The sequence below is a fragment of the Neoarius graeffei genome, chromosome 10 (assembly GCF_027579695.1).
Source record: "Neoarius graeffei isolate fNeoGra1 chromosome 10, fNeoGra1.pri, whole genome shotgun sequence".
In the NCBI taxonomy this organism is placed as follows: domain Eukaryota; kingdom Metazoa; phylum Chordata; class Actinopteri; order Siluriformes; family Ariidae; genus Neoarius; species Neoarius graeffei.
In genome coordinates, this window is record NC_083578.1 from 45,360,312 (window position 1) to 45,385,069 (window position 24,758).

The 24,758-nt window shown below is 42.6% G+C and overlaps 1 protein-coding gene across 1 annotated transcript in view; it reads right to left on the bottom strand.

Annotated features, from left to right (window-relative positions):
* The window catches only part of crb2b (crumbs cell polarity complex component 2b), a 179,266-nt gene extending 157,194 nt beyond the window's left edge, over window positions 1–22,072 (bottom strand). The window contains exons 1-2 of the mRNA XM_060932713.1: window positions 21,631–22,072; window positions 12,177–12,869 (exon numbers count right to left, since the gene is read on the bottom strand). Coding sequence (XP_060788696.1) covers window positions 12,177–12,869; window positions 21,631–22,072 — 1,135 coding nt within the window. The remainder of the gene's footprint in view (window positions 1–12,176; window positions 12,870–21,630) is intronic.
* Between the last annotated feature and the right edge of the window lie 2,686 nt (window positions 22,073–24,758).

Here is a 24,758-nt window from a genome sequence, read left to right on the forward strand (position 1 = left end):
GCTGCAGACAGAGAGGGAGAACCAGCTTGAAAAAAACGTGTTACAGACACCTAGAATAGATTAATTTGTCAGTAAGCACTCTATAAATAACCATGGTGTTTGCTTGTTGTGCTGTGGGCTGCCACAACAGACAGGGACAGCGTGCAGGACGCTCCTTTTACCGGTTTCTAGTGATGGGAATTTCGGCTCTTTTTCGGGAGCCGTCTCTTTTGGCTCTTCTTACTATAAGGAGCCGGCTCTTTCGGCTCCCAAACGGCTCCTGAGATTTTATTTTTGATTTAATTGCTGCAATTAACTAGTTAATTAATTACATTATTATTTATATTTTATCAATAGGATATTTTCCATTTTATTTTTTAGTTTTTGTAGCCATTGTAAAGCTTTGTAAAGTATAGCAGTGTAACAATATTCTAGCTATAGAAATAAAACTTACTTACCAATTAATAAATTATTTTCTCACAAACATAATGCAAAACTGTGTTATATTACCAATATAAAATACACAGCTGATTTTCCCCTCCTCAGGTGCCTCACAGACTCCTCTCCCCTGCGCTCCACAGCTTTAAGCATTACACCAATTTTCGTATTTTCGCAGCTGTGAATGACATCAACCCCCCCAACCAAAAAAAGTAGGCGTACACCATGCTACTTTTTTTCCTTCGAATGGTAATAGACAACACAAAGACGCAATCGGACAGTAACTTTTTTTGTGAAAGTCTCTCTCTCTGAGGCACCTAAGGACAAAAAACTAATTCGGCTCCCCAACTCGGCTCCTACCAAAGAGCCGGCTCCCGTCGTTCACTTCAATCCGGCTCTTTGAACCGGATCGTTCGCGACTGACACATCACTACCGGTTTCCTACTGACCCAGACAAGAGGGCCAAATGGATTGCAGCTGTGAAGAGACAGGATTGGGAGCCAACAGAGTACTCCAGACTTTGCAGTGATCATTTCATTTCAGGTTAGTTTATCAGTTAACGCAATTTTGATAAAATATATAGCAAAAAGTAAATGGGTCAGTGTTTGTTAACCCATCTGAGCAGTGAAACAAGGCAGTGTTAATTTGTCTAGGGTTGCATGTAGCAGACATCAGACATAAAACGCAATAACAGAGGCTAGAAAGAAACGGGACACAGAAATAAATAAACAGGGCTCCATACCAAGGCTGGGTACAGTGTTTGTGATAAAAGACAGATCCAATTTAACACGAATCACAGCTTACTTTCTTGTTAAAATGTGCAAAGGTCTCCACCATCTCATACCGCCTTGCACTGAAGGACTTAAGCGTGCCGTCCAAAATGGCTGCGTCACGTGACTTGGTCATGTGGGTGAAATACCTCAATTGAGAAACTGTTATTCTATAGCATGCAAAGACATCCCATAAAATGGTATTCTTCCAAACTTTGTGGCAACAGTTTGGGAAGGCCTACATATAGGGGTAATGGTCAGGTGTCCACAAACTTTAGTCATATAAAGTATTACTTAACAAACCACTTTTTGGACAAAATACATAATAAAGGCTGCTGGGATTTGCATGCAAGCAAAGAAGCAAGTGTGACAAAGTGTCCAGAAGAACTCTAGCAGATACTCAGCCTGAAACTACTAATGTTTTTTTAAGCAATGTTTTGTCACACCAAATATTGTGTAAGTTTAGTTTATTACTGATTACTGCTCTTTATAGTATTTTTAAGGTCTCATATTCTGTCAGTCATGTTCAGCTTACTATTTTAAATTGTATGTGAAAATACATGTATCTTATCTTGACCTTGATCGTGAGCAGTCTAAATACAGATGTGGACAAATTTGTTGGTATCCTTACAGCTCACTGAAACAATGCTTTATTCCGCCTGAAAAGTGATGAAATTAAAAGCAATTTTCTCATGTATGCTTGCATGCCATAGAGTAAAGCAAAAAAAAGTGTGAAAAGGAATTGTTTATTTTACAAAGATATTCCAAAATAGCCTGGACAGATTTGTTGGTACCCCTAGAAAAGATTATAAATAACTAGAGCACAGTGATATTTCAAACTAATTATTTAACCTTAATTAGCATCACAGGTGTCTTCAGGGGGCGGCACGGTGGTGTAGTGGTTAGCGCTGCCGCCTCACAGCAAGAAGGTCCTGGGTTCGAGCCCCGGGGCCGGCGAGGGGCTTTCTGTGTGGAGTTTGCATGTTCTCCCCGTGTCCGCGTGGGTTTCCTCCGGGTGCTCCGGTTTCCCCCCACAGTCTAAAGGCATGCAGGTTAGGTTAACTGGTGACTCTAAATTGACCGTAGGTGTGAATGTGAGTGTGAATGGTTGTCTGTGTCTATGTGTCAGCCCTGTGATGACCTGGCGACTTGTCCAGGGTGTACCCCGCCTTTCGCCCGTAGTCAGCTGGGATAGGCTCCAGCTTGCCTGCGACCCTGTAGAAGGATAAAGCGGCTAGAGATAATGAGATGAGATGAGGTGTCTTCAATCTTATAATCAGTCATTCAGTCTATTTAAATGGAGAAAAGTCATCACTTTTGATATCATCATGTGCACCACACTGAACATGGACCAGAGAAAGCAAAGGAGAGAGTTGTTTGAAGAGATCAGAAAGAAAATTACAGATATGCATGTCAAAGGCAAAGACTATAAAACCATCTCCAAGCAGCTTGATGTTCCTGTCATTATAGTTACAAATATTATTAAGAAGTTTAAGTTCCATGAGACTGTAGCCAACCTTCACGGACATGGCCACAAGAAGAAAATCGACCACAGATTGAACGGAAGGATAGTGCCAATGGTAGAAAACGAGCCAAGGACAGCTTCCAAAGAGATAAAAGCTGAACTCCAAGATCAAGGTACATGAATGTTTGATTGCACTATCCATCACTTTTTGAGTGACAGTGAGTTCAATTGAAGGACTCCATTGTTGAAAGAAAAACTTCAAAAAAGCCAGACTGGAATTTACTAACATGCATATTGACAAGCCATAATTCTTCTGGGAACATGTCCTTTGGACAGATGAGACAAAACTCAAGCTTATTGGCAAGTCACATAAGCTCTATGTCCATAGAAGAAAAAGTGAAGCTTTCAAAGAAAAGAACACCATACCTACTGTGAAACACAAAGGAGGCTTGGTTATGATTTGGGGCTGTTCTACTGCATCTGGCATGGGGTGCCTTGAATCTATGCAGGACACAATGAAATCTCAAGACTAAGAAGGCATTCTGGAGTGAAACAAGATACCCACTGTCAGAAATCTCTGTCTCAGGTCATGGGTTCTCCAACAGGATAAAGACCCAAAACACACAGCTAAAAGCACCTAAGAATGGTGAAGAACAAAACATTGGACAATTCTGAAGTGGCCTTCTATGAGCCCTGATATGAATCCTATCAAACATCTCTGGAAAGAGCTGAAACATGCAGTGTGAAGATGGCACCCTTCAAACCTGAGATAGCTAGAGCAGTTTGTTCAGGGAGAGTGGGCCAAACTACCTGTTGGCAGTTGCAGAAGTCTCATTGAGAGTTACAGAAATCGCTTGTTAGCAGTGATTGCTGCTAAAGGTTGTCTTGTCTCATCTCATCTCATTATCTGTAGCCGCTTTATCCTGTTCTACAGGGTCGCAGGCAAGCAGAGGTGGAAAAACCTGGGTGCAGAAAGTAAAAACCCTGCCATATTTTTGCTCCAGCCAATTCAATGAACCAGCTGATCCTAATTACCACATCCCCTAAGCCAGGTTGATGAGCCAATTGGTGAAATCACCTGTGTTGAGAGCACAGGCAGAAGGAAAACCAAAGCAGGACTTTTACTTTGTCAATCCAGTTTTTCCACCTCTGCAGGCAAGCTGGAGCCTATCCCAGCTGACTACGGGCGAAAGGCGGGGTACACCCTGGACAAGTCGCCAGGTCATCACAGGGCTGACACATAGACACAGACAACCATTCACACTCACATTCACACCTACGGTCAATTTAGAGTCACCAGTTAACCTAACCTGCATGCCTTTGGACTGTGGGGGAAAACGGAGCACCCGGAGGAAACACACGCAGACACGGGGAGAACATGCAAACTCCGCACAGAAAAGCCCTCGCCGGCCATGGGGCTCAAACCCAGACCTTCTTGCTGTGAGGCGACAGCGCTAACCACTACGCCACCATGTCGCCCCGCTAAAGGTTGTGAAACAAAATATTAAGTTAAGGGTACCATCATTCTTGTCAATGGCATTTTCATTTGTTTTGTGATGTAAAATATTCAGTTGAATCAAAAATCAAAAGTAAAGTCTGATTTGTGTTAAACATGGAATAAACAGTGTCAGTAACGGTGCTGAAAACACAAGTTTGGAGCAGCCTCCAATCATGGCCGCTCCGGACTACAAGTCCCAAGAGTCACAGTGCCCTCTGTCACCTGACTATTAATTACACCTGTCTCTCACCCGGCAATCACTTAGCATGCACACACACACACACACACACATATATATATATATATATATATATATATATATATATATATATATAGTGGTGCTTGAAAGTTTGTGAACCCTTTAGAATTTTCTATATTTCTGCATAAATATGACCTAAAACATCATCGGATTTTCACACAAGTCCTAAAAGTAGAGAAAGAGAACCCAGTTAAACAAATGAGACAGAAATATTATACTTGCTCATTTATTTATTGAAGAAAATGATCCAATATTACATATCTGTGAGTGGCAAAAGTATGTGAACCTTTGCTTTCAGTATCTGGTGTGACACCCTTGTGCAGCAATAACTGCAACTAAATGTTTGCAGTAACTGTTGATCAGTCCTGCACACCGGCTTGGAGGAATTTTAGCCCATTCCTCCATACAGAACAGCGTCAACTCTGGGATGTTGGTGGGTTTCCTCACATGAACTACTCACTTCAGGTCCTTCCACAACATTTTGATTGGATTAAAGTCAGGACTTTGACTTAGCCATTCCAAAACATTAACTTTATTCTTCTTTAACCATTCTTTGGTAGAATGACTTGTGTGCTTAGGGCTGTTGTCTTGCTGCATGGCCCACCTTCTCTTGAGATTCAGTTCATGGACAGATGTCCTGACTTTTTCCTTTGGAATTCGCTGGTATAATTCAGAATTCATTGTTCCATCAATGATGGCAAGCCATCCTGGCCCAGATGCAGCAAAACAGGCCCAAACCATGATACTACCACCACCATGTTTCACAGATGGGATAAGGTTCTTATGCTGGAATGCAGTGTTTTCCTTTCTCCAAACATAACGCTTCTAATTTAAACCAAAAAGTTCTATTTTGGTCTCATCCATCCACAAAACATTTGTCCAATAGCCTTCTGGCTTGTCCACATGATCTTTAGCAGACTGTAGACAAGCAGCAATGTTCTTTTTGGAGAGCAGTGGCTTTCTCCTTGCAGCCCTGCTATGCACACCATTGTTGTTCAGTGTTTTCCTGATGGTGGACTCATGAACATTAACATTAGCCAATGTGAGAGAGGCCTTCAGTTGCTTAGAAGTTACCCTGGGGTCCTTTGTGACCTCGCCGACTATTACACGCCTTGCTCTTGGAGTGATCTTTGTTGGTCGCCCACTCCTGGGGAGGGTAACAATGGTCTTGAGTTTCCTCCATTTGTACACAGTCTGTCTGTCTGTGGATTGGTGGAGTCCAAACTCTTTAGAGATGGTTTTGTAATGTTTTCCAGCCTGATGAGCATCAGCAACACTTTTTCTGAGGTCCTCAGAAATCTCCTTTGTTCGTGCCATGATACACTTACACAAACATGTGTTGTGAAGATCAGACTTTGATAGATCCTTGTTCTTTAAATAAAACAGGGTGCCCACTCACACCTGATTGTCATCCCATTGACTGAAAACACCTGACTCTAATTTCACCTTCAAATTAACTGCTAATCCTAGAGGTTCACATACTTTTGCCACTCACAGATATGTAATATTGGATCATTTTCCTCAATAAATAAATGACCAAGTATAATATTTTTGTCTCATTTGTTTAACTGGGTTCTCTTTATCTACCTTTAGGACTTGTGTGAAAATCCGATGATGTTTTAGGTCATATTTATGCAGAAATATAGAAAATTCTAAAGGGTTCACAAACTTTCAAGCACCACTGTATATATACACACACACACACACACACACACACACATTTTATATACAACCCCGATTCCACAAAAATTGGGACAAAGTACAAATTGTAAATAAAAACGGAATGCAATGATGTGGAAGTTTCAAAATTCCATATTTTATTCAGAATAGAACATAGATGGCATATCAAATGTTTAAACTGAGAAAATGTATCATTTAAAGAGAAAAATTAGGTGATTTTAAATTTCATGACAACAACACATCTCAAAAAAGTTGGGACAAGGCCATGTTTACCACTGTGAGACATCCCTTTTTCTCTTTACAAGAGTCTGTAAACGTCTGGGGACGGAGGAGACAAGTTGCTCAAGTTTAGGGATAGGAATGTTAACCCATTCTTGTCTAATTTTTTTTTTTTCCGTTTCCAGTTGAGAGTACGTCGTGCGCGTTCTGGCTGCCGCTTCTCACCGGAGCTTTTTTTGTTTTTTGTTTTATTTTATTTCTTTTTCTATTTTTTTTCTGTGTGTTTGTGTAGTTTGATGTTTGTTTGAGTGTTTTCTCCACCGGTTGTGGTGTAGCTCCGGACCTAGTTTTGGGCATCGGTTCCCTCCAGGCCTTGGTTCGCCGTGGGCGATGCCTGCGCTCCTAGCTGTGGACTGCATTGAGCTCGTTGCTCATTTTACTTCATGGTTGTCCAGCACTCTGCGCTAACGCTTGGCGTGATGTTCCGAGCGATGTTGCTCGGTGGTGTCGCAGCCGCTGTGCAGGTGGTTTGGGACACACCAGCGCTCTGCGTGGCGGAGCTTCTCTGCTTGCTTTGTGGATCCATGGCGTGGTGTTCAAGTGATGTTGCTGACGGCGTCGCGGCGGCAGTGCTGGAGATGTGGGACTTGTTTTCGTGCGCCTTTTGGTGGGACTGTGGCTGCTACACCACGGGAATTACATCCTGACCCCTATTTGGTGGACTTTATACTTTTTATTTATTTATTTTTTATTATATATATTTTTTTTCTTTCTTTGTCTACTATTTATTTGTTGCTGTATCTGTGTGTGTGTGTGTGTGTGTGTGTGTGTGTGTGTGTGTATGTTTGAACTTCCTGTGAAGCGTCTTTGAGTACCATGAAAAGCGCTATACAAAACAGATGTATTATTATTATTATTATTATTAATGTACGATTCTAGTTGCTCAACTGTCTTTGGTCTTTTTTGTCGTATCTTCCGTTTTATGATGCGCCAAATGTTTTCTATGGGTGAAAGATCTGGACTGCATGCTGGCCAGTTCAGTACCCGGACCCTTCTTCTACGCAGCCATGATGCTGTAATTGATGCAGTATGTAGTTTGGCATTGTCATGTTGGAAAATGCAAGGTCTTCCCTGAAAGAGACGTCATCTAGATGGGAGCATATGTTGCTCTAGAACCTGGATATACCTTTCAGCATTGATGGTGTCTTTCCAGATGTGTAAGCTGCCCATGCCACATGCACTAATGCAACCCCATACCATCAGAGATGCAGGCTTCTGAACTGAGCGCTGATAACAACTTGGGTCGTCCTTCTCCTCTTTAGTCCGAATGGCACGGTGTCCCTGATTCCCATAAAGAACTTCAAATTTTGATTCGTCTGACCACAGAACAGTTTTCCACTTTGCCACAGTCCATTTTAAACAAGCCTTGGCCCAGAGAAGACGTCTGCACTTCTGGATCATGTTTAGATACGGCTTTTTCTTTGAACTATAGAGTTTTAGCTGGCAATGGCGGATGGCACGGTGAATTGTGTTCACAGATAATGTTCTCTGGAAATATTCCTGAGCCCATTTTGTGATTTCCAATACAGAAGCATGCCTGTATGTGATGCAGTGTCGTCTAAGGGCCTGAAGATCACGGGCACCCAGTATGGTTTTCCAGCCTTGACCCTTACGCACAGAGATTCTTCCAGATTCTCTGAATCTTTTGATGATATTATGCACTGTAGGTGATATGTTCAAACTCTTTGCAATTTTACACTGTTGAACTCCTTTCTGATATTGTTCCACTATTTGTCGGCGCAGAATTAGGGAGATTGGTGATCCTCTTCCCATCTTTACTTCTTAGAGCCGCTGCCACTCCAAGATGCTCTTTTTATACCCAGTCATGTTAATGACCTATTGCCAATTGACCTAATGAGTTGCAATTTGGTCCTCCAGCTGTTCCTTTTTTGTAGCTTTAACTTTTCCAGCCTCTTATTGCCCCGTCCCAACTTTTTTGAGATGTGTTGCTGTCGTGAAATTTCAAATGAGCCAATATTTGGCATGAAATTTCAAAATGTCTCACTTTCAACATTTGATATGTTGTTTATGTTCTATTGTGAATACAATATCAGTTTTTGAGATTTGTAAATTATTGCATTCCGTTTTTATTTACAATTTGTACTTTGTCCCAACTTTTTTGGAATCGGGGTTGTGTGCGTGTGTGTATATATATATATATATATATATATATATATATATATATATATATATATATATATATATATACAGTGGTGCTTGAAAGTTTGTGAACCCTTTAGAATTTTCTATATTTCTGCATAAATATGACCTAAAACATCATCAGATTTTCACACAAGTCCTAAAAGTAGATAAAGAGAACCCAGTTAAACAAATGAGACAAAGATATCATACTTGGTCATTTATTTATTGAGGAAAATGATCCAATATTACATATCTGTGAGTGGCAAAAGTATGTGAACCTTTGCTTTCAGTGTCTGGTGTGACACCCTTGTGCAGCAATAACTGCAACTAAACGCTTTCGGAAACTGTTGATCAGTCCTGCACACCGGATGGAGGAATTTTAGCCCGTTCCTCCGTACAGAACAGCTTCAACTCTGGGATGTTGGTGGGTTTCCTCACATGAACTGCTCGCTTCAGGTCCTTCTACAACATTTCCAGTGGATTAAGGTCAGGACTTTGACTTGGCCAATCTAAAACATTAACTTAATTCTTCTTTAACCATTCTTTCGTAGAACGGCTTGTGTGCTTAGGGTCGTTGTCTTGCTGCATGACCCACCTTCTCTTGAGATTCAGGCCAAGTTTACATTAGACCGTATCTGTCTCGTTTTCTTCGCGGATGCACTGTCTGTTTACATTAAACCGCCTGGAAACGCCGGGAAACGGGAATCCGCCAGGGTCCACGTATTCAATCTAGATCGTGTCTGGTCCAGTGCTGTGTAAACATTGAGAATACGCGGATACGCTGTGCTGAGCTCTAGCTGGCGTCGTCATTGGACAACGTCACTGTGACATCCACCTTCCTGATTCGCTGGCGTTGGTCATGTGACACGACTGCTGAAAAACGGCGCGGACTTCCGCCTTGTATCACCTTTCATTAAAGAGTATAAAAGTATGAAAATACTGCAAATACTGATGCAAATACTGCCCATTGTGTAGTTATGATTGTCTTTAGGCTTGCCATCCTTCCACTTACAAGTGGTAAGTGATATGCACTGGGATCACACACACAGCGGCTCAGTCCCGAATCGTGGCTCGTGCACTTCACTCGCGCGCTCTGTGAGCTGCGCAGGGCCGGAGTGCGCACCCTCCAGAGGGCACTCGCTGTTCAGGGCGGAGTGATTTGGAGCGCAGGATGCCTGCGGAGCCGAGCGTATCCGTGTATTGGTGTTGCTGTGTGCACGCGAATCGTGTATTGGTGTTGCTGTGTGCACACTAATCGTTTTAAAAACGTTAATCTGATGATCCGCTGATACGGTCTAATGTAAACCCCACCTCAGTTCATGGACAGATGTCCTGACATTTTCCTTTAGAATTTGCGGGTATAATTCAGAATTCATTGTTCCATCAATGATGGGAAGCCGTCCTGGCCCAGATGCAGCAAAACAGGCCCAAACCATGATACTACCACCACCATGTTTCACAGATGGGATAAGGTTCTTATGCTGGAATGCAGTGTTTTCCTTTCTCCAAACATAACGCTTCTAATTTAAACCAAAAAGTTCTATTTTGGTCTCATCCATCCACAAAACATTTGTCCAATAGGCTTCTGGCTTGTCCACGTGATCTTTAGCAAACTGCAGATGAGCAGCAATGTTCTTTTTGGAGAGCAGTGGCTGTCTCCTTGCAACCCTGCCATGCACACCATTGTTGTTCAGTGTTCTCCTGATGGTGGACTCATGAACATTAACATTAGCCAATGTGAGAGAGGCCTTCAGTTGCTTAGAAGTTACCCTGGGGTCTTTTGTGACCTCGCCGACTAACACGCCTTGCTCTTGGAGTGATCTTTGTTGGTTGAGCACTCCTGGGGAGGGTAACAATGGTCTTGAATTTCCTCCATTTGTACACAATCTGTCTGACTGTGGATTGGTGGAGTCCAAACTCTTTAGAGATGGTTTTGTAACCTTTTCCAGCCTGATGAGCATCAACAATGCTTTTTCTGAGGTCCTCAGAAATCTCCTTTGTTCGTGCCATGTTACACTTCCACAAACATGTGTTGTGAAGATTAGACTTTGATAGATCCCTGTTCTTTAAATAAAACAGGGTGCCCACTCACACCTGATTGTCATCCCATTGATTGAAAACACCTGACTCTAATTTCACCTTCAAATTAACTGCTAATCCTAGAGGTTCACATATTTTTGCCACTCACAGATATGTAATATTGGATCATTTTCCTCAATAAATAAATGACCAAGTATAATATTTTTATCTCACTTGTTTAACTGGGTTCTCTTTATCTACCTTTAGGACTTGTGTGAAAATCTGATGATGTTGTAGGTCATATTTATGCAGAAATATAGAAAATTCTAAAGGGTTCACAAACTTTCAAGCACCACTGTATATATACACATGGACACAACCCCGATGTGTGTGTGTGTGTGTGTGTGTGTGTGTGTGTGTGTGTATATATATATATATATATATACACACACACACACTCAGCTCTCACTTCCCCTCTTCGCGACGTATTGTCTAGTAACCCCCCTGTCTAACTTTACCGAGCTGTTTGTTTTCCGCCTGGTTTCCAGTTTATGACCCATGTTTACATTTATCCTCGACTTCATCTTTTGCCCACTCTCCATTGTATTGTTTTCTAATCAACTGACCCTCACTTGTTTTCGGACTATGATTCCTGCACTACGATTTGGCTCAGCATGCTGTTTGCGAAGCCCCCAGTCTCCCCTGTGCCTGCATCCATAAGTGCCTGCACTCTGACAGGATACTTCGCCTCACCATGGATGCAGCAGAGGAGTCGAAGCAGGCTGCACTCAATGTTCAAGGGAACTTGTTAGGTGAACATCAGCAGGTGCTTAGCGACCTCAACACCAGGATGACGCAGCCTGCTGCTCTTATGTTGTAGACCCTCCTAACACACCCCGCATCTCCTGCCGGCGCAGCTCAGCTCAGCTCATTCCTCTCATTCCTTTTCAGACTACGATTCCAGCTCTATGATTGGCTCAGCATGCTGTTTGCGAAGCCCCCAGTCTCCCCTGTGCCTGCATCCATAAGTGCCTGCACTCTGACAGGATACTTCGCCTCACCATGGATGCAGCAGAGGAGTCGAAGCAGGCTGCACTCAATGTTCAAGGGAACTTGTTAGGTGAACATCAGCAGGTGCTTAGCGACCTCAACACCAGGATGACGCAGCCTGCTGCTCTTATGTTGTAGACCCTCCTAACACACCCCGCATCTCCTGCCGGCGCAGCTCAGCTCAGCTCATTCCTCTCATTCCTTTTCAGACTACGATTCCAGCTCTATGATTGGCTCAGCATGCTGTTTGCGAAGCCCCCGGTCTCCCTGGCGCTCGCATCCATAAGTGCCTGCACTCTGACACAATGATGGATACCATTAACTTTTGTCAGTTTCAAGTTATTTTAGAGATAGCTGTGGGTTCTTTTTCTTCATGGAAGGGTACCAACAAATTTGTCCATGTCTGTAATATCCATGGAAAGAAAAATAAAAAGCATCTTCACATATTTGGGGATCTTCATGATAGTGTGTGCATGTGTGCAAATTAGAGATGGAGGCAATGTGATAGAGATTCAATTTTTCAATAATACAGATGTTTTAGTGGTGTGCTTGACAAGCTGATTAATTGTTAAACTAGAAATGCAGCAGAGTACTTACCTGTGAACCCTATCAGACATTCACAGACGTAACGGTCCTTCCCATTAGTACATATTCCATTGTTCTTACAGGGCTGGGAAGCGCACTCATTAATGTCTATCTCACAGTTGTAACCTTGAAATCCAGGCACACAGAAGCAGTGGTACACATCAATACCATCAAGGCAGATGGCACCATTCTGACAAGGCTGAGACAGGCATTCGTCAATATTATGTTCACAGTAGTTCCCCTGAAAACCACGACCACACTTGCACTCATAGCCATGTGATGCCTGTATGCAGGTTGCATTGTTAAAGCAGGGATTATCTGAGCAGTCCATCACATGAGTCTGGCAGTCCTCGCCACTGTAGCCACTAGGGCAGTGACAGGAATATCCATTAACCACATTCACACAGCGGTTCTTTATTCCAGTGCATGGGTTGCTCTTACAGTTGTCCAAGTTATGAGCACAGTCAGGGCCTTCAAAGCCCTCTGGACATGGACAGAAGTAGTTATCTATTCCTAGGGTGCTGATGCAGTTATGACAGTTGACATGCACACAAGCATCATACAGTAGCTCACAGTCTTTGCCTATATAGATAAGTGGTTCCTCTGGGCATAAACATGTATAGTCAGCCATTGCTTTGATGCATGTGCCTCCATTCTGACATGGGGAAGACAAACATATGTCCGCCTTTGTTGTGCAGAATATTCCTATGGAAAAATATAATAGTTATTTACCTTATCACAATGAAAATATATTGAAACACATATTTTAATTCAACCTTAACCCCCTAAACTCTTGGACATTCCTCAGACATTCCACGCTTGTAATGACATACCCTTTCCTATTAATTTCCAATTTTTTTCTGATTAGCTTTATTTTAATTGCTGAAAAATACATATAGTTAGGTCCATATACAGTTGTGCTCATAAGTTTACATACCCTGGCAGAATCTATGATCCTTTGACCATTTTTCAGAGAATATGAATGATAACACAAAAACATCTTTTCCACTCATGCTTAGTGGTTGGGTGAAACCATTTATTGTCAAACGACTGTGTTTTCTCTTTTTAAAATCATAATGACAACAGAAACTACCCAAATGACCCTGATCAAAAGTTCACATACCCTGGTGATTTTGGCCTGATAACATGCACAGAAGTTGACACAAATGGGTTTGAATGGCTACTAAAGGTAACATCCTCACCTGTGATCTGTTTGCTTGTAATCAGTGTCGTGTGCATAAAAGCTGAGTGAGTTTCTGGGATCCAGACAGACTCTTGCATCTTTCATCCAGCCACTGACATTTCTGGATTCTGAGTCATGGGGAAAGCAAAAGAATTGTCAACGGATCTATGGGAAAAGGTAGTTGAACTGTATAAAACAGGAAAGGGATACAAAAAGATATCCACGGAATTGATAATGCCAGTCAGCAGTGTTCAAACTGTGATTAACAAATGGAAAATCAAGGGCTCTGTTAAAACCAAACCATGGTCAGTTAGACCAACAAAAATTTACGCCAAACAGCACAGAGACAAGCCTCATAACTTCTGGAACAAGATAATTTGGAGTGATGAGACCAAAATTGAACTTTTTGGCCACAACCATAAACGTTACATTTGGAGAGGTACCAACAAGGCCTATGATGAAAGGAGCACCATTCCTACTGTAAAGCACGGAGGTGGATCGCTAATGTTTTGGGGATGTGTGAGCTACAAAGGCACAGGAAACTTGGTCAAAGTTGAAGGAAAGATGAATGCAGCACGTTATCAGCAAATACTGGAGGCAAATTTGCACTCATCAGCCTGGAAGCTGCGCATGGGACGTACTTGGACATTCCAACATGACAACGATCCAAAACACAAGGCCAAGTCGACCTGTCATTGGCTACAGCAGAACAAAGTGAAGGTTCTGGAGTGGCCATCTCAGTCTCCTGACCTCAATATCATTGAGCCACTCTGGGGAGATCTCAAGCATGCAGTTCATGCAAGACAGCCCAGGAATTTACAGGAACTGGAGGCTTTTTGCCAAGAAGAATGGGCAGCTTTACCATCTGAGAAAATAAAGAGCCTCATCCACAACTACCACAAAAGACTTCAGGCTGTCATTGATGTTAGAGGGGGCAATACACGGTATTAAGAACTGGGGTATGTAAACTTTTGATCAGGGTCATTTGGATGTTTTTTGTTGTCATTATGATTTAAAAATAGAAAACACAGTTGTTTATCAATAAATGGCTTCACCCAACCACTAACCGTGAGTGGGGAAAAAAGTTTTTGTGTTATCATTCATATTCTCTGAAAAAAGGCCATGAAAGCAAAAATTCTGCCAGGGTGTGTAAACTTATGAGCACAACTGTATATTTGGACACTGACACAAAGTTTGTTTTTTTACCTGTTTACTGAAACATATTCAAGTTATAGTTATATAATGGACAACACCCAGGTATTTGTATGTGTTCGTTCTTTCTACAGTTGCCCCTTTAATTTCCACTGCCTCAGTGGATCTCTTGTTTCTTCTAAAGTCAATCACTAGTTCCTTTGTTTTCTTGACATTAAGCTCTAGAAAATGACTGTAACAGTACTCAACAAAGGAGTTTATCTCTTTTCTGTAGTGGCTATCGTCATCCTGTTCTATTAGACCTACAGTTAGGTCCATATATATTTGGACACTGACACAAATTTTGTTTTTTTACCTGTTTACTGAAACATATTCAAGTTATAGTTATATAATGGACATAAAGTCCAGACTTTCAGCTTTCATTTGAGGGTATCCACATTAAAATTGGATGAAGGGTTTAGGAGTTTCAGCTTCTTAACATGTCTTTAAACCTGTTTTTAAAGGGACCAAAAGTAATTGGACAATTGACTCCAAGGCTATTACATGGGCTGGTGTGGGCAATTCCTTCATTATGTCATTCTCAATTAAGCAGATTAAAGGCCTGGAGTTGATTTGAGGTGTGGTGCTTGCATTTGGAAGATTTTGCTGTGAAGAAAACATGTGGTCAAAGGAGCTCTCCATGCAGGTGAAACAAGCCATCCTTAAGCCGCAAAAACAGAAAAAACCCATCCGAGAAATTGCTACAATATTAGGAGTGGCAAAATCTATAGTTTGGTACATCCTGAGAAAGAAAGAAAGAAAGAAAGAAAGAAAGAAAGAAAGAAAGAAAGAAAGCACTGGTGAACTCATCAATGCAAAAAGACCTGGACGCCCACAGAAGACAACAGTGGTGGATGATCGCAGAATAATTTCCATGGTGAAGAGAAACCCCTTCACAACAGCCAACCAAGTGAACAACACTCTCCAGGAGGTAGGCCTATCAATATCCAAATCTACCATAAAGAGAAGACTGTATGAAAGTAAATACAGAGGGTTCATTGCACGGTGCAAGCCACTCATAAGCCTCAAGAATAAAAAGGCTAGATTGGACTTTGCTAAAAAACATCTAAAAAAGCCAGCACAGTTCTGGAAGAACATTCTTTGGACAGATGAAACCAAGCTCAACCTCTACCAGAATGATGAAAAGAAAAAAGTATGGTGAAGGCGTGGTACAGCTCATGATCCAAAGTATACCACATCATCTGTAAAACATGGCGGAGGCAGTGTGATGGCTTGGGCATGCATGGCTGCCAGTGGCACTGGGTCACTCATGTTTATTGATGATGTGACAGGACAGAAGCAGCCGTATGAATTCTGAGGTATTCAGAGACATACTGTGTGCTCAAATCCAGCCAAATGCAGCCAAACTGATTGGTCGGCGTTTCATAATACAGATGGACAATGACCCAAAACATAAAGCCAAAGCAACCCAGAAGTTTATTAAAGCAAAGAAGTGGAATATTCTTGAATGGCCAAGTCAGTCACCTGATCTCAACCCAATTGAGCATGCATTTCACTTGTTAAAGACTAAACTTCAGACAGAAAGGCCCACAAACAAACAGCAACTGAAAACTGCTGCAGTAAAGGCCTGGCAGAGCATTAAAAAGGAGGAACCACAGCGTCTGGTGATGTCCATGAGTTCAAGACTTCAGGCAGTCATTGCCAACAAAGGGTTTTCAACCAAGTATTAGAAATGAACATTTTATTTACAATTATTTAATTTGTCCAATTACTTTTGAGCCCCTGAAATGAAGGGATTGTGTTTAAAAAATGCTTTAGTTCCTCACATTTTTATGCAATCATTATGTTCAACCCACTGAATTAAAGCTGAAAGTCTGAACTTCAACTGCATCTGAATTCATCATCTCATTATCTCTAGCCGCTTTATCCTTCTACAGGGTCACAGGCAAGCTGGAGCCTATCCCAGCTGACTATGGGCGAAAGGCGGGGTACACCCTGGACAAGTCGCCAGGTCATCACAGGGCTGACACATAGACACAGACAACCATTCACACTCACACCTATGGTCAATTTAGAGTCACCAGTTAACCTAACCTGCATGTCTTTGGACTGTGGGGGAAACCGGAGCACCCGGAGGAAACCCACGCAGACACGGGGAGAACATGCAAACTCCACACAGAAAGGCCCTCGCCGGCCCCGGGGCTCGAACCCAGGACCTTCTTGCTGTGAGGCGACAGCGCTAACCACTACACCACCGTGCCGCCGCATCTGAATTGTTTTGTTCAAAATTCATTGTGGTAATGTACAGAACCAAAATTAGAAAAATGTTGTCTCTGTCCAAATATTTATGGACCTAACTGTCGTAGTTACTGATTAACATTAGGCATATCAGGTGAAAATTAAAATTCAATCCAAATTGCTTGAAACTGCTCTTACTGAATTCAGAATTGAATGCTAAACAACATACCTTTTACAGAATTAAAATATGTTTATCCATTCTTGAGATATTGCAAATCAAATATTTTAAAAAGGCTTAATTTTTAGAAAACTGATGTAATATTATGTATTCAGATAACATGGTGCAAAATGGGCCTTATTAACGAATGAGATCAAATGTTTTTTTCTTCACTTTTTTTATCTTTCAAGATATTTACATGGAAATTGGCAGGCAAAGATGTATACTGAATACAAAGTTTGAAAAATTAGTAAAAACTAATTAGGCAAATTAGTATTTAATTTGTATTAATTACACTAATTAGGTAAAATGTTAAATCGGTACACTCTCTTCTTCAAAGTTTCACCAAATGGCTTTATTTGTGCAATATAAAGCTGATCTTAACTCTCATTTATACATCACAAAGGAGAAATCAATGTTAATGATAAAATATGCATAAATAAGCACTGAATGTTATTCACATCTACCATTCTCTATCAAAATAGATTCAAGATTCAAAGATTCAAAGATTTTTTATTGTCAATTCACTATATATCCAGGACATATAGGAGAATCAAAATGTCGTTTCTCTCTCACCTTACTTGTAAAAAACAGATAAAGATTACACACAAAAAAATTAAGAAAAACAATATATATAAATATTTATAAATATAGATAATATAGATAAAAATATACTCTAAAATCAAACGATGTACAAAATAGCAGTAGTGCAAATACAGTACAATATCTAACAGAGAAGAGTGATGCAGCCAGTGAGGACACTCTCAATGGTGCCCCTGTAGAATGAGCACATGATGGGGGGTGGGACTCATGCACTCCTCAGTTTGCGGAGGAAGTAGAGGCAAGTTTGAGCCTTCTTGGCCAGCAACACGGTGTTGTTGGACCAGGAGAGGTCCTCAGTGATGTGCACCCCTAGGAATTTGGTGCTCCTCACCCTCTCCACTGTAGCACCATCGATGGTCAGAGGGGGATGCTGTGAGTGACCTCTCTTGAAGTCGACTACAATCTCTTTTTGGTCTTCTCCACATTCAGGAAGAGATTGTTGTCTTCGCTCCACTAGACCAGTTGTCTCACCTCATTCCTGTAGTTGGCTTCACTGTTGTTAGTGATGAGGCCCACCACAATCGTGTCATCCGTAAACTTGATGATGTGGTTGGTGCTGTAGATTGGTACAAAGTCATGGGTCAGCAGGGTGAAGAGCAGCGGGCTGAGCACACACCCTTGTGGGGCCCCTGTGCTCAGCATGATGGTCCTGGAGGTGTTACTGCCAACCCAAACGTTCTGTGGCCTCCCTGTAAGAAAGCCCAGCACCCAGTTACAAAGAGAGGTGTTGAGTCCCAAATGTCTGAGTTTTTGTATTAGCTGCTGGGGAATGATTGTGTTGAATGCCGAACTGTAATCCAAGAACAGCATTCGCACATAGGTGTTCTTTGAGTCCAGGTGAGTGAGGGCTGGGTGGAGAGCAGCGGAGATAGCGTCCTCTATGGACCTGTTTGACCTATATGCAAACTGGAATGGGTCATGAGAGGGAGGGAGAATGGACTTGATGTTCTGCATGACCAGTCGCTCAAAGCACTTCATGATGATGGAAGTCAGTGCTACAGGCCGACAGTTGTTATAGCTGGATGGGAGGGGCTTCTTTGGCACTGGTATTATGGTTGTAGCTTTGAAATACGTGGGGACAACAGCTTGGTTCAGGGAGATGTTAAAGATGTCAGCGAGGATGTCCTTGAGCTCCATGGCACAGTCCTTCAAAACACGACCAGGTATGTTGTCTGGTCCAGCTGCCTTACATGGGTTGATCCTGGAGAGGATCCTCTTTATGCTGGCTGGAGCCAGACATCCAGGGGAGGAGTGGTCTTCAGTGCTGATGTGTCGTTTTGTGTTTCAGAGCGTCCAAAGAGGTCATTTAGGCAGTTTAGCAATGTGATGTCACTCTCACAGGTCCGTGGTGGGGGTTTGTAGCTTGTGAGGGTTTGAATGCCACGCCAAAGAGACTGTGCTTCTCTGGTGTTGCTCAAATCAAATCAAATCAAGTTTATTTGTATAGCGCTTTTAACAATAAACATTGTCGCAAAGCAGCTTTACAGAATTTGAACGACTTAAAACATGAGCTAATTTTATCCCTAATCTATCCCCAATGAGCAAGCCTGTGGCGACGGTGGCAAGGAAAAACTCCCTCAGACGACATGAGGAAGAAACCTCGAGAGGAACCAGACTCAAAAGGGAACCCATCCTCATTTGGGCAACAACAGACAGCCTGACTATAATATTAACAGTTTTAACAGGTATAACCCTCAACTGTCCTCATGGGGCCGTCCTTCACAGGAGTGGTGTGATAAAACTCCGACCAGACACAGGGCACCAGGATGGATCAAGCAGGTCCAAGGGGCAGAAGAGGCCAGCATCTCAATCCCAGGATCAACATGTAACTCAGAGGGACAGATTGGGCGGGGGGGGGAAGAGAGAGAGAAAGAAAATACGTTGTTAGGTATGCTCTAAAAATGACAAGTATTAAATCTGTGTGGTAGGCTCGCAGAGATGAGAGTCTTTACATCAGGCATAACACACAACAATGGCATGTTAATATGGTAAAATATATCATGACCTGCTCTGGCTGGATGCTTGATTGGGTGATGGGAGCACACTCCTCAGCAATGATGAGATGCAGATGGGACCCTTAGGGCTGGCCAAGACAATTCAGTTACATTTCACCGGGTCTGGGACATGCGACAGAATGTCTGACGGCCGATTCCCTGCAGGCTACGATAGCCAGTCGAGGTCTCCACCCTCTCCACCAAAAGATTTCCTGTTGACTCCATGTAACTCAGAGGGACAGATTTGGGGTGGGGGGGAGGGAAAGAAAACACAGGTGTTAGGTATGCCCAATGTCACCTGAATAAGTAGGAACAGTATACATATTGCACCGAGTACAAGCAGGGACTCCGGCAACTAACTATGACAGCATAACTAAAAGGAGAGAGCCAGAAGGTAACACAGGCATGAGGGAGCCCCGGGACATAAAGCAGCCAGCCACTACACCGTCAACAAACTCGAGTGAGCAAGCGAGTGGGGACTGACAGCATCCATACATCCCAGTTTACCAAAACACTCTATGTCTGAGGACCCTCCAGATCTACTCCTTTACCTCAAACACCATTAACAAAAGGCTTGACTAAACAGATGTTTTCAGCCTAGACTTAAATGCTGAGACTGTGTCTGATTCCCGAACATTACTTGGAAGGCTGTTCCATAACAGTGGGGCTTTGTAAGAAAAGGCTCTGCCCCCTGATGTAGCCTTCACTATACGAGGTACCAGCAGATAGCCTGCACCTTTTGATCTAAGTAGGCGTGGCGGGTCATAGAGGAGCAGAAGTTCACTCAGGTACTGTGGTGCGAGACCATTTAGTGCTTTAAAGGTCAATAGTAGTATTTTATAATCAATACGAAATTTGATTGGGAGCCAATGCAGTGTGGATAAGACAGGCATGATGTGGTCATATTTTCTAGTTCTAGTAAGGACTCTTGCTGCTGCATTTTGAACTAACTGGAGCTTGTTTATGCACTTATTGGAACATCCAGACAGTAAGGCATTACAATAATCCAACCTGGAGGTAACGAAAGCATGGACTAGTTTTTCTGCATCATGCAATGACATTAAATTTCTTATCTTTGCAATATTTCTGAGATGAAAGAAAGCTATCCGGGTGATGTTATCAATGTGAGTTTCGAATGAAAGACTGGGGTCAATAATCACTCCGAGGTCTTTTACTGCTGCACGTGAAGAAACAGAAAGGCCATCCAGAGTTACTGTGTAATCAGAAAACTTACTTCTAGCTGTATGTGGTCCTAGCACAAGTACTTCAGTCTTGTCAGAGTTAAGCAGAAGGAAATTAATAAGCATCCAGTGTCTAATGTCCTTAACACATTCCTCAATTCTATTAAGCTGGTGTCTCTCATCAGGTTTTGCAGAGACATACAACTGTGTGTCATCAGCATAACAGTGGAAACTAATACAATGTTTACGAATAATATCGCCCAGAGGTAACATATATAGAGAAAAAAGCAGTGGACCCAAGACAGAACCTTGTGGAACACCAAACTTTACCTCGGTACGTCTAGAAATATCACCATTTATATCAACATACTGATAACAATCAGTTAGATAAGACCTGAGCCAGGAGAGGGCCATATATGTCCAGTGTCCAGATATTTTATTGCTGTACTGACGTTTTGCCTCCCTGATGCCGTGGGACAGGTTGGCTCTGGCTGTTGTTAGACCTGCGGTGTCGCCAGCCCTAAAGGCTGCAACCCAAGCCCGCAGGAGCCTGTGAACCTCTCCTCTCAGCCAAGGCTTCTGGTTAGCATCAACAGTGATGGTTTTGCAGTGAGTGACATCATCAGTGCATTTAGCGATATATGCTGTGATGGCCTAGGTATATTCCTCTAAGTCCTTGTGGTCGTTGTAAGTGGCTTCTTCTTTGAAAATGTCCCAGTGTGTAGTACTTAAACAGTCTTTCAAAGCATAGGAGGCCCTCTCTGGCCACACACGTACCTCCTTTTGTGTTGGTCTGATGGCTCTCACTCTGGGTCTATATGCAGGTCTCAGCATGATGGTAATGTGATCAGAGAGGGGGGAAGTTGAGTTGTGTACATCAAGTCCAGTAAGTTTTCACCTCTTGTTGGAAAGTCCATATGTTGATGTAATTTGGGCAGTAAAACCTTTAAATCTGCATGAATGAAGTCACTTGCTGTGATGAGGAATCCGTCTGGGTGCGCTGTCTGTTGCTCACTGATGGCCTGGTAGAGTTCATTGAGTGCCTTGCTCCTAACATTGGTGTTAGCTTTGGGAGGGATGTAAACAGCAACAAGCAGAATCGATGTAAACTCCCTCGGTAGGTAGATGGATCGGCACTTGATGATGATAAACTCTGCCAACGGAGAACAGTGTTTGTGCACAACAGTAGCATTCCGGCACCAAGCATCGCTGATGTGAACACACACTCCCCCGCCGCAAGTCTTGCCTCCTTCCATAAAGGCTCGGTCAGCACGGTAGCATGTTAGCCCAGCTAGCTGGATAGCAGAGTCCGGGATGTTGTTATTCAGCCAGGATTCCATAAATTGAAAACCCAGCAGTCCCTCACATCACATTGTGCAGATCTCATGAGTTCTATGTGATCTATTTTGTTGTCAAGTGAGCCTACATTGGCCAGAATGAGGGATGGTATTGCGGGTCTGTGTGGGCTAGCGGCAAGCCTAGCCCCGATACCTCCGCGCTTGCCACACTTCAGTTTCCTCTCACACCGCTTCTGGCGCCTCCTCTCTGGGTGAGACACAGCAGGCGAGGCCGGTGATGTAATAGTCCGGCGGAGAAGACCCAGGCCTCGCCTGCTGTGTCTCACCCAGTTATATTCTAAAATATAAAACTAAACTAAAACTAGTTATACTCTAAAATAATTATTTATTTACAGGAATCACTTTGATTTGAAAAAATAAGTTGTTAAAGCGGGTGGCACGGTGGCGTAGTGGTTAGCGCTGTCGCCTCACAGCAAGAAGGTCCTGGGTTTGAGCCCCATGGCCGGCGAGGGCCTTTCTGTGCAGAGTTTGCATGTTCTCCCTGTGTCCACGTGGGTTTCCTCTGGGTGCTCCGGTTTCCCCCACAGTCCAAAGACATGCAGGTTAGGTTAACTGGTGGCTCTAAATTGACCATAGGTGTGAATGTGAGTGTGAATGGTTGTCTGTGTCTATGTGTCAGCCCTGTGATGACCTGGCGACTTGTCTAGGGTGTACCCCACCTTTCGCCCGTAGTCAGCTGGGATAGGCTCCAGCTTGCCTGTGACCGTGTAGAACAGGATAAAACAGCTAGAGATAATGAGATGAGAAGTCGTTAAAGCTATTAAAACTCACTTCAAAGTTTCCCGTGAAGCATAACATAACTACCAGATGGGAAATTTTGCTGAATACTTCATCAGAAACAGTGAGAACTAGAGAACATCCCTATAGGCATTATATTCACAAGTAATCCAGTCAGAAACCAATCAGCAGAAAGCCTGATCACTTTCCCTGACTCAAAAAGTACCAGCAGTTTCCCGATATCCCGCAAGCAGAGAGTGTACTCTCTTGTACCCACTTCAACCTGCCATTACTCCCAAAGTAATCTTAATCTCTTAATGAGATTTTTTTTTTTGGAAAAGCAGAAAGTATAAGCTTTGTAATGATAGTATTCACAATAGAAAACACTCAAGAGTTAAGCAATGACAGATGTGGAAACTTAGATGAGCTTCTGCATGCACAATTTTCACAGCACGGTTAGCGAGCATCTGATATGCCTAATTAGAGCACTTGCCAATAAAAACAGATAAAATGTTCCTCTTCAGACACGTTTAAAAAAATGTAAAAAAAAAAAAAAGAAAGACTCTGCTATGGTTAATATTTAGTTAAATATTATTTTTCCCACATAAAAAGTACAAAAAAATATGAGGGGGGGGGGGGATGGGGGAGCGTTTGTCAAAATAGATTCATTGGTTGTAAGAGCTCATAATTCATATTCATGTGCAATATTTTTCCAGTAAAAAGACCCGTGGTCTTTTCATTTACAGGAATCACTTTGATTTGAAAAAATAAGTCGCAACAGTACAGGGTTATTGTTGACATATTTTTTGTTTCAAAATTCGCTACACATTCTCCATTGCTGTCACACCCCTGTGCACTGGTGCACACAACTGGCTCTCTCTCATGCATGCTCTGGACAGCACATGTGGTTTTTCTGTAGTTAACCACAGGAATTCACTTAAACTGAGCTTCCCTTCTGCAGCTAGCTTGAGAGTCAGTTCATAGCAAGCTCTGTCCAGAGCATGCATGAGAGAGAGCCAGTTGTGTGCACCAATGCATGGGGGTGTGACAGCAATGGAGAATGTGTGGCGAATTTTGAAACAAAAAATGTCAACAATGACCCCGTACTGTTGCACACCTTAAGACCTGTTTGCAAGAAGAATGGGGAAAAAATAACATCTGAAACCCTTCATCACTTGGTGTCCTCAGTTCCTAAACATCTTTAAACTTTTGTGAGAAGGAATAGCAACATTATGAGACACACCTGCATTGGATTAAGGCGCAATCAACGCACCTAAATAAGACACAAAAGGCTCATGGAGGTTGCAAAGTATTAAGTTGTTGAGACACATTAGCAAGCTGTGCTTTTGTATTGTTTTTCTGGTTTCCTGATTCCTGCTCCTGGTCTTTTAATTCGGCATTTGTCTGTGCCTTAGATAGTCTGTTTGTGCCTTGTCCGACCTATTGCTTGTTCACCGTTTACAATTTATGCCAGCTGTATTGGATTGTTTGCCTGATTGCTATTTTTCAAATAAAACTCTTCTGCACATACACCATCTCCACCACCCTTCTCTGACAGAATACTTTGCCACGACATTGATGTAGCAGAAGATAACCAGCATGCCCCTTTACGCCATACCCGTGCTTCCGTGCCTCAACCTCTAGCTGTGTTTTTCCAGCAGCGACTTGGGATAGACACCCCGACACCCTATGATAGGGTGGAATATCACCCAAAAGGATTCACCTTGCAATGTGCCTTTTTTATGCTGACCTGGAGAAGCCCAAGCCTCCAGAGCCAGTCTGGGTCAGCTGTATGATACACTGTCTCATGGGATGAGCACGCCAATGGGCCAATTACCTCGTCAGAGTAAAACACCCTTACCTACGAAATGCCCAGTCATCTCATGTCATGCTCTGGCAGCTGTATGAGGTTTTAGAGAAGAAGGACCCCCATGATATTTTTTTTTTTGGG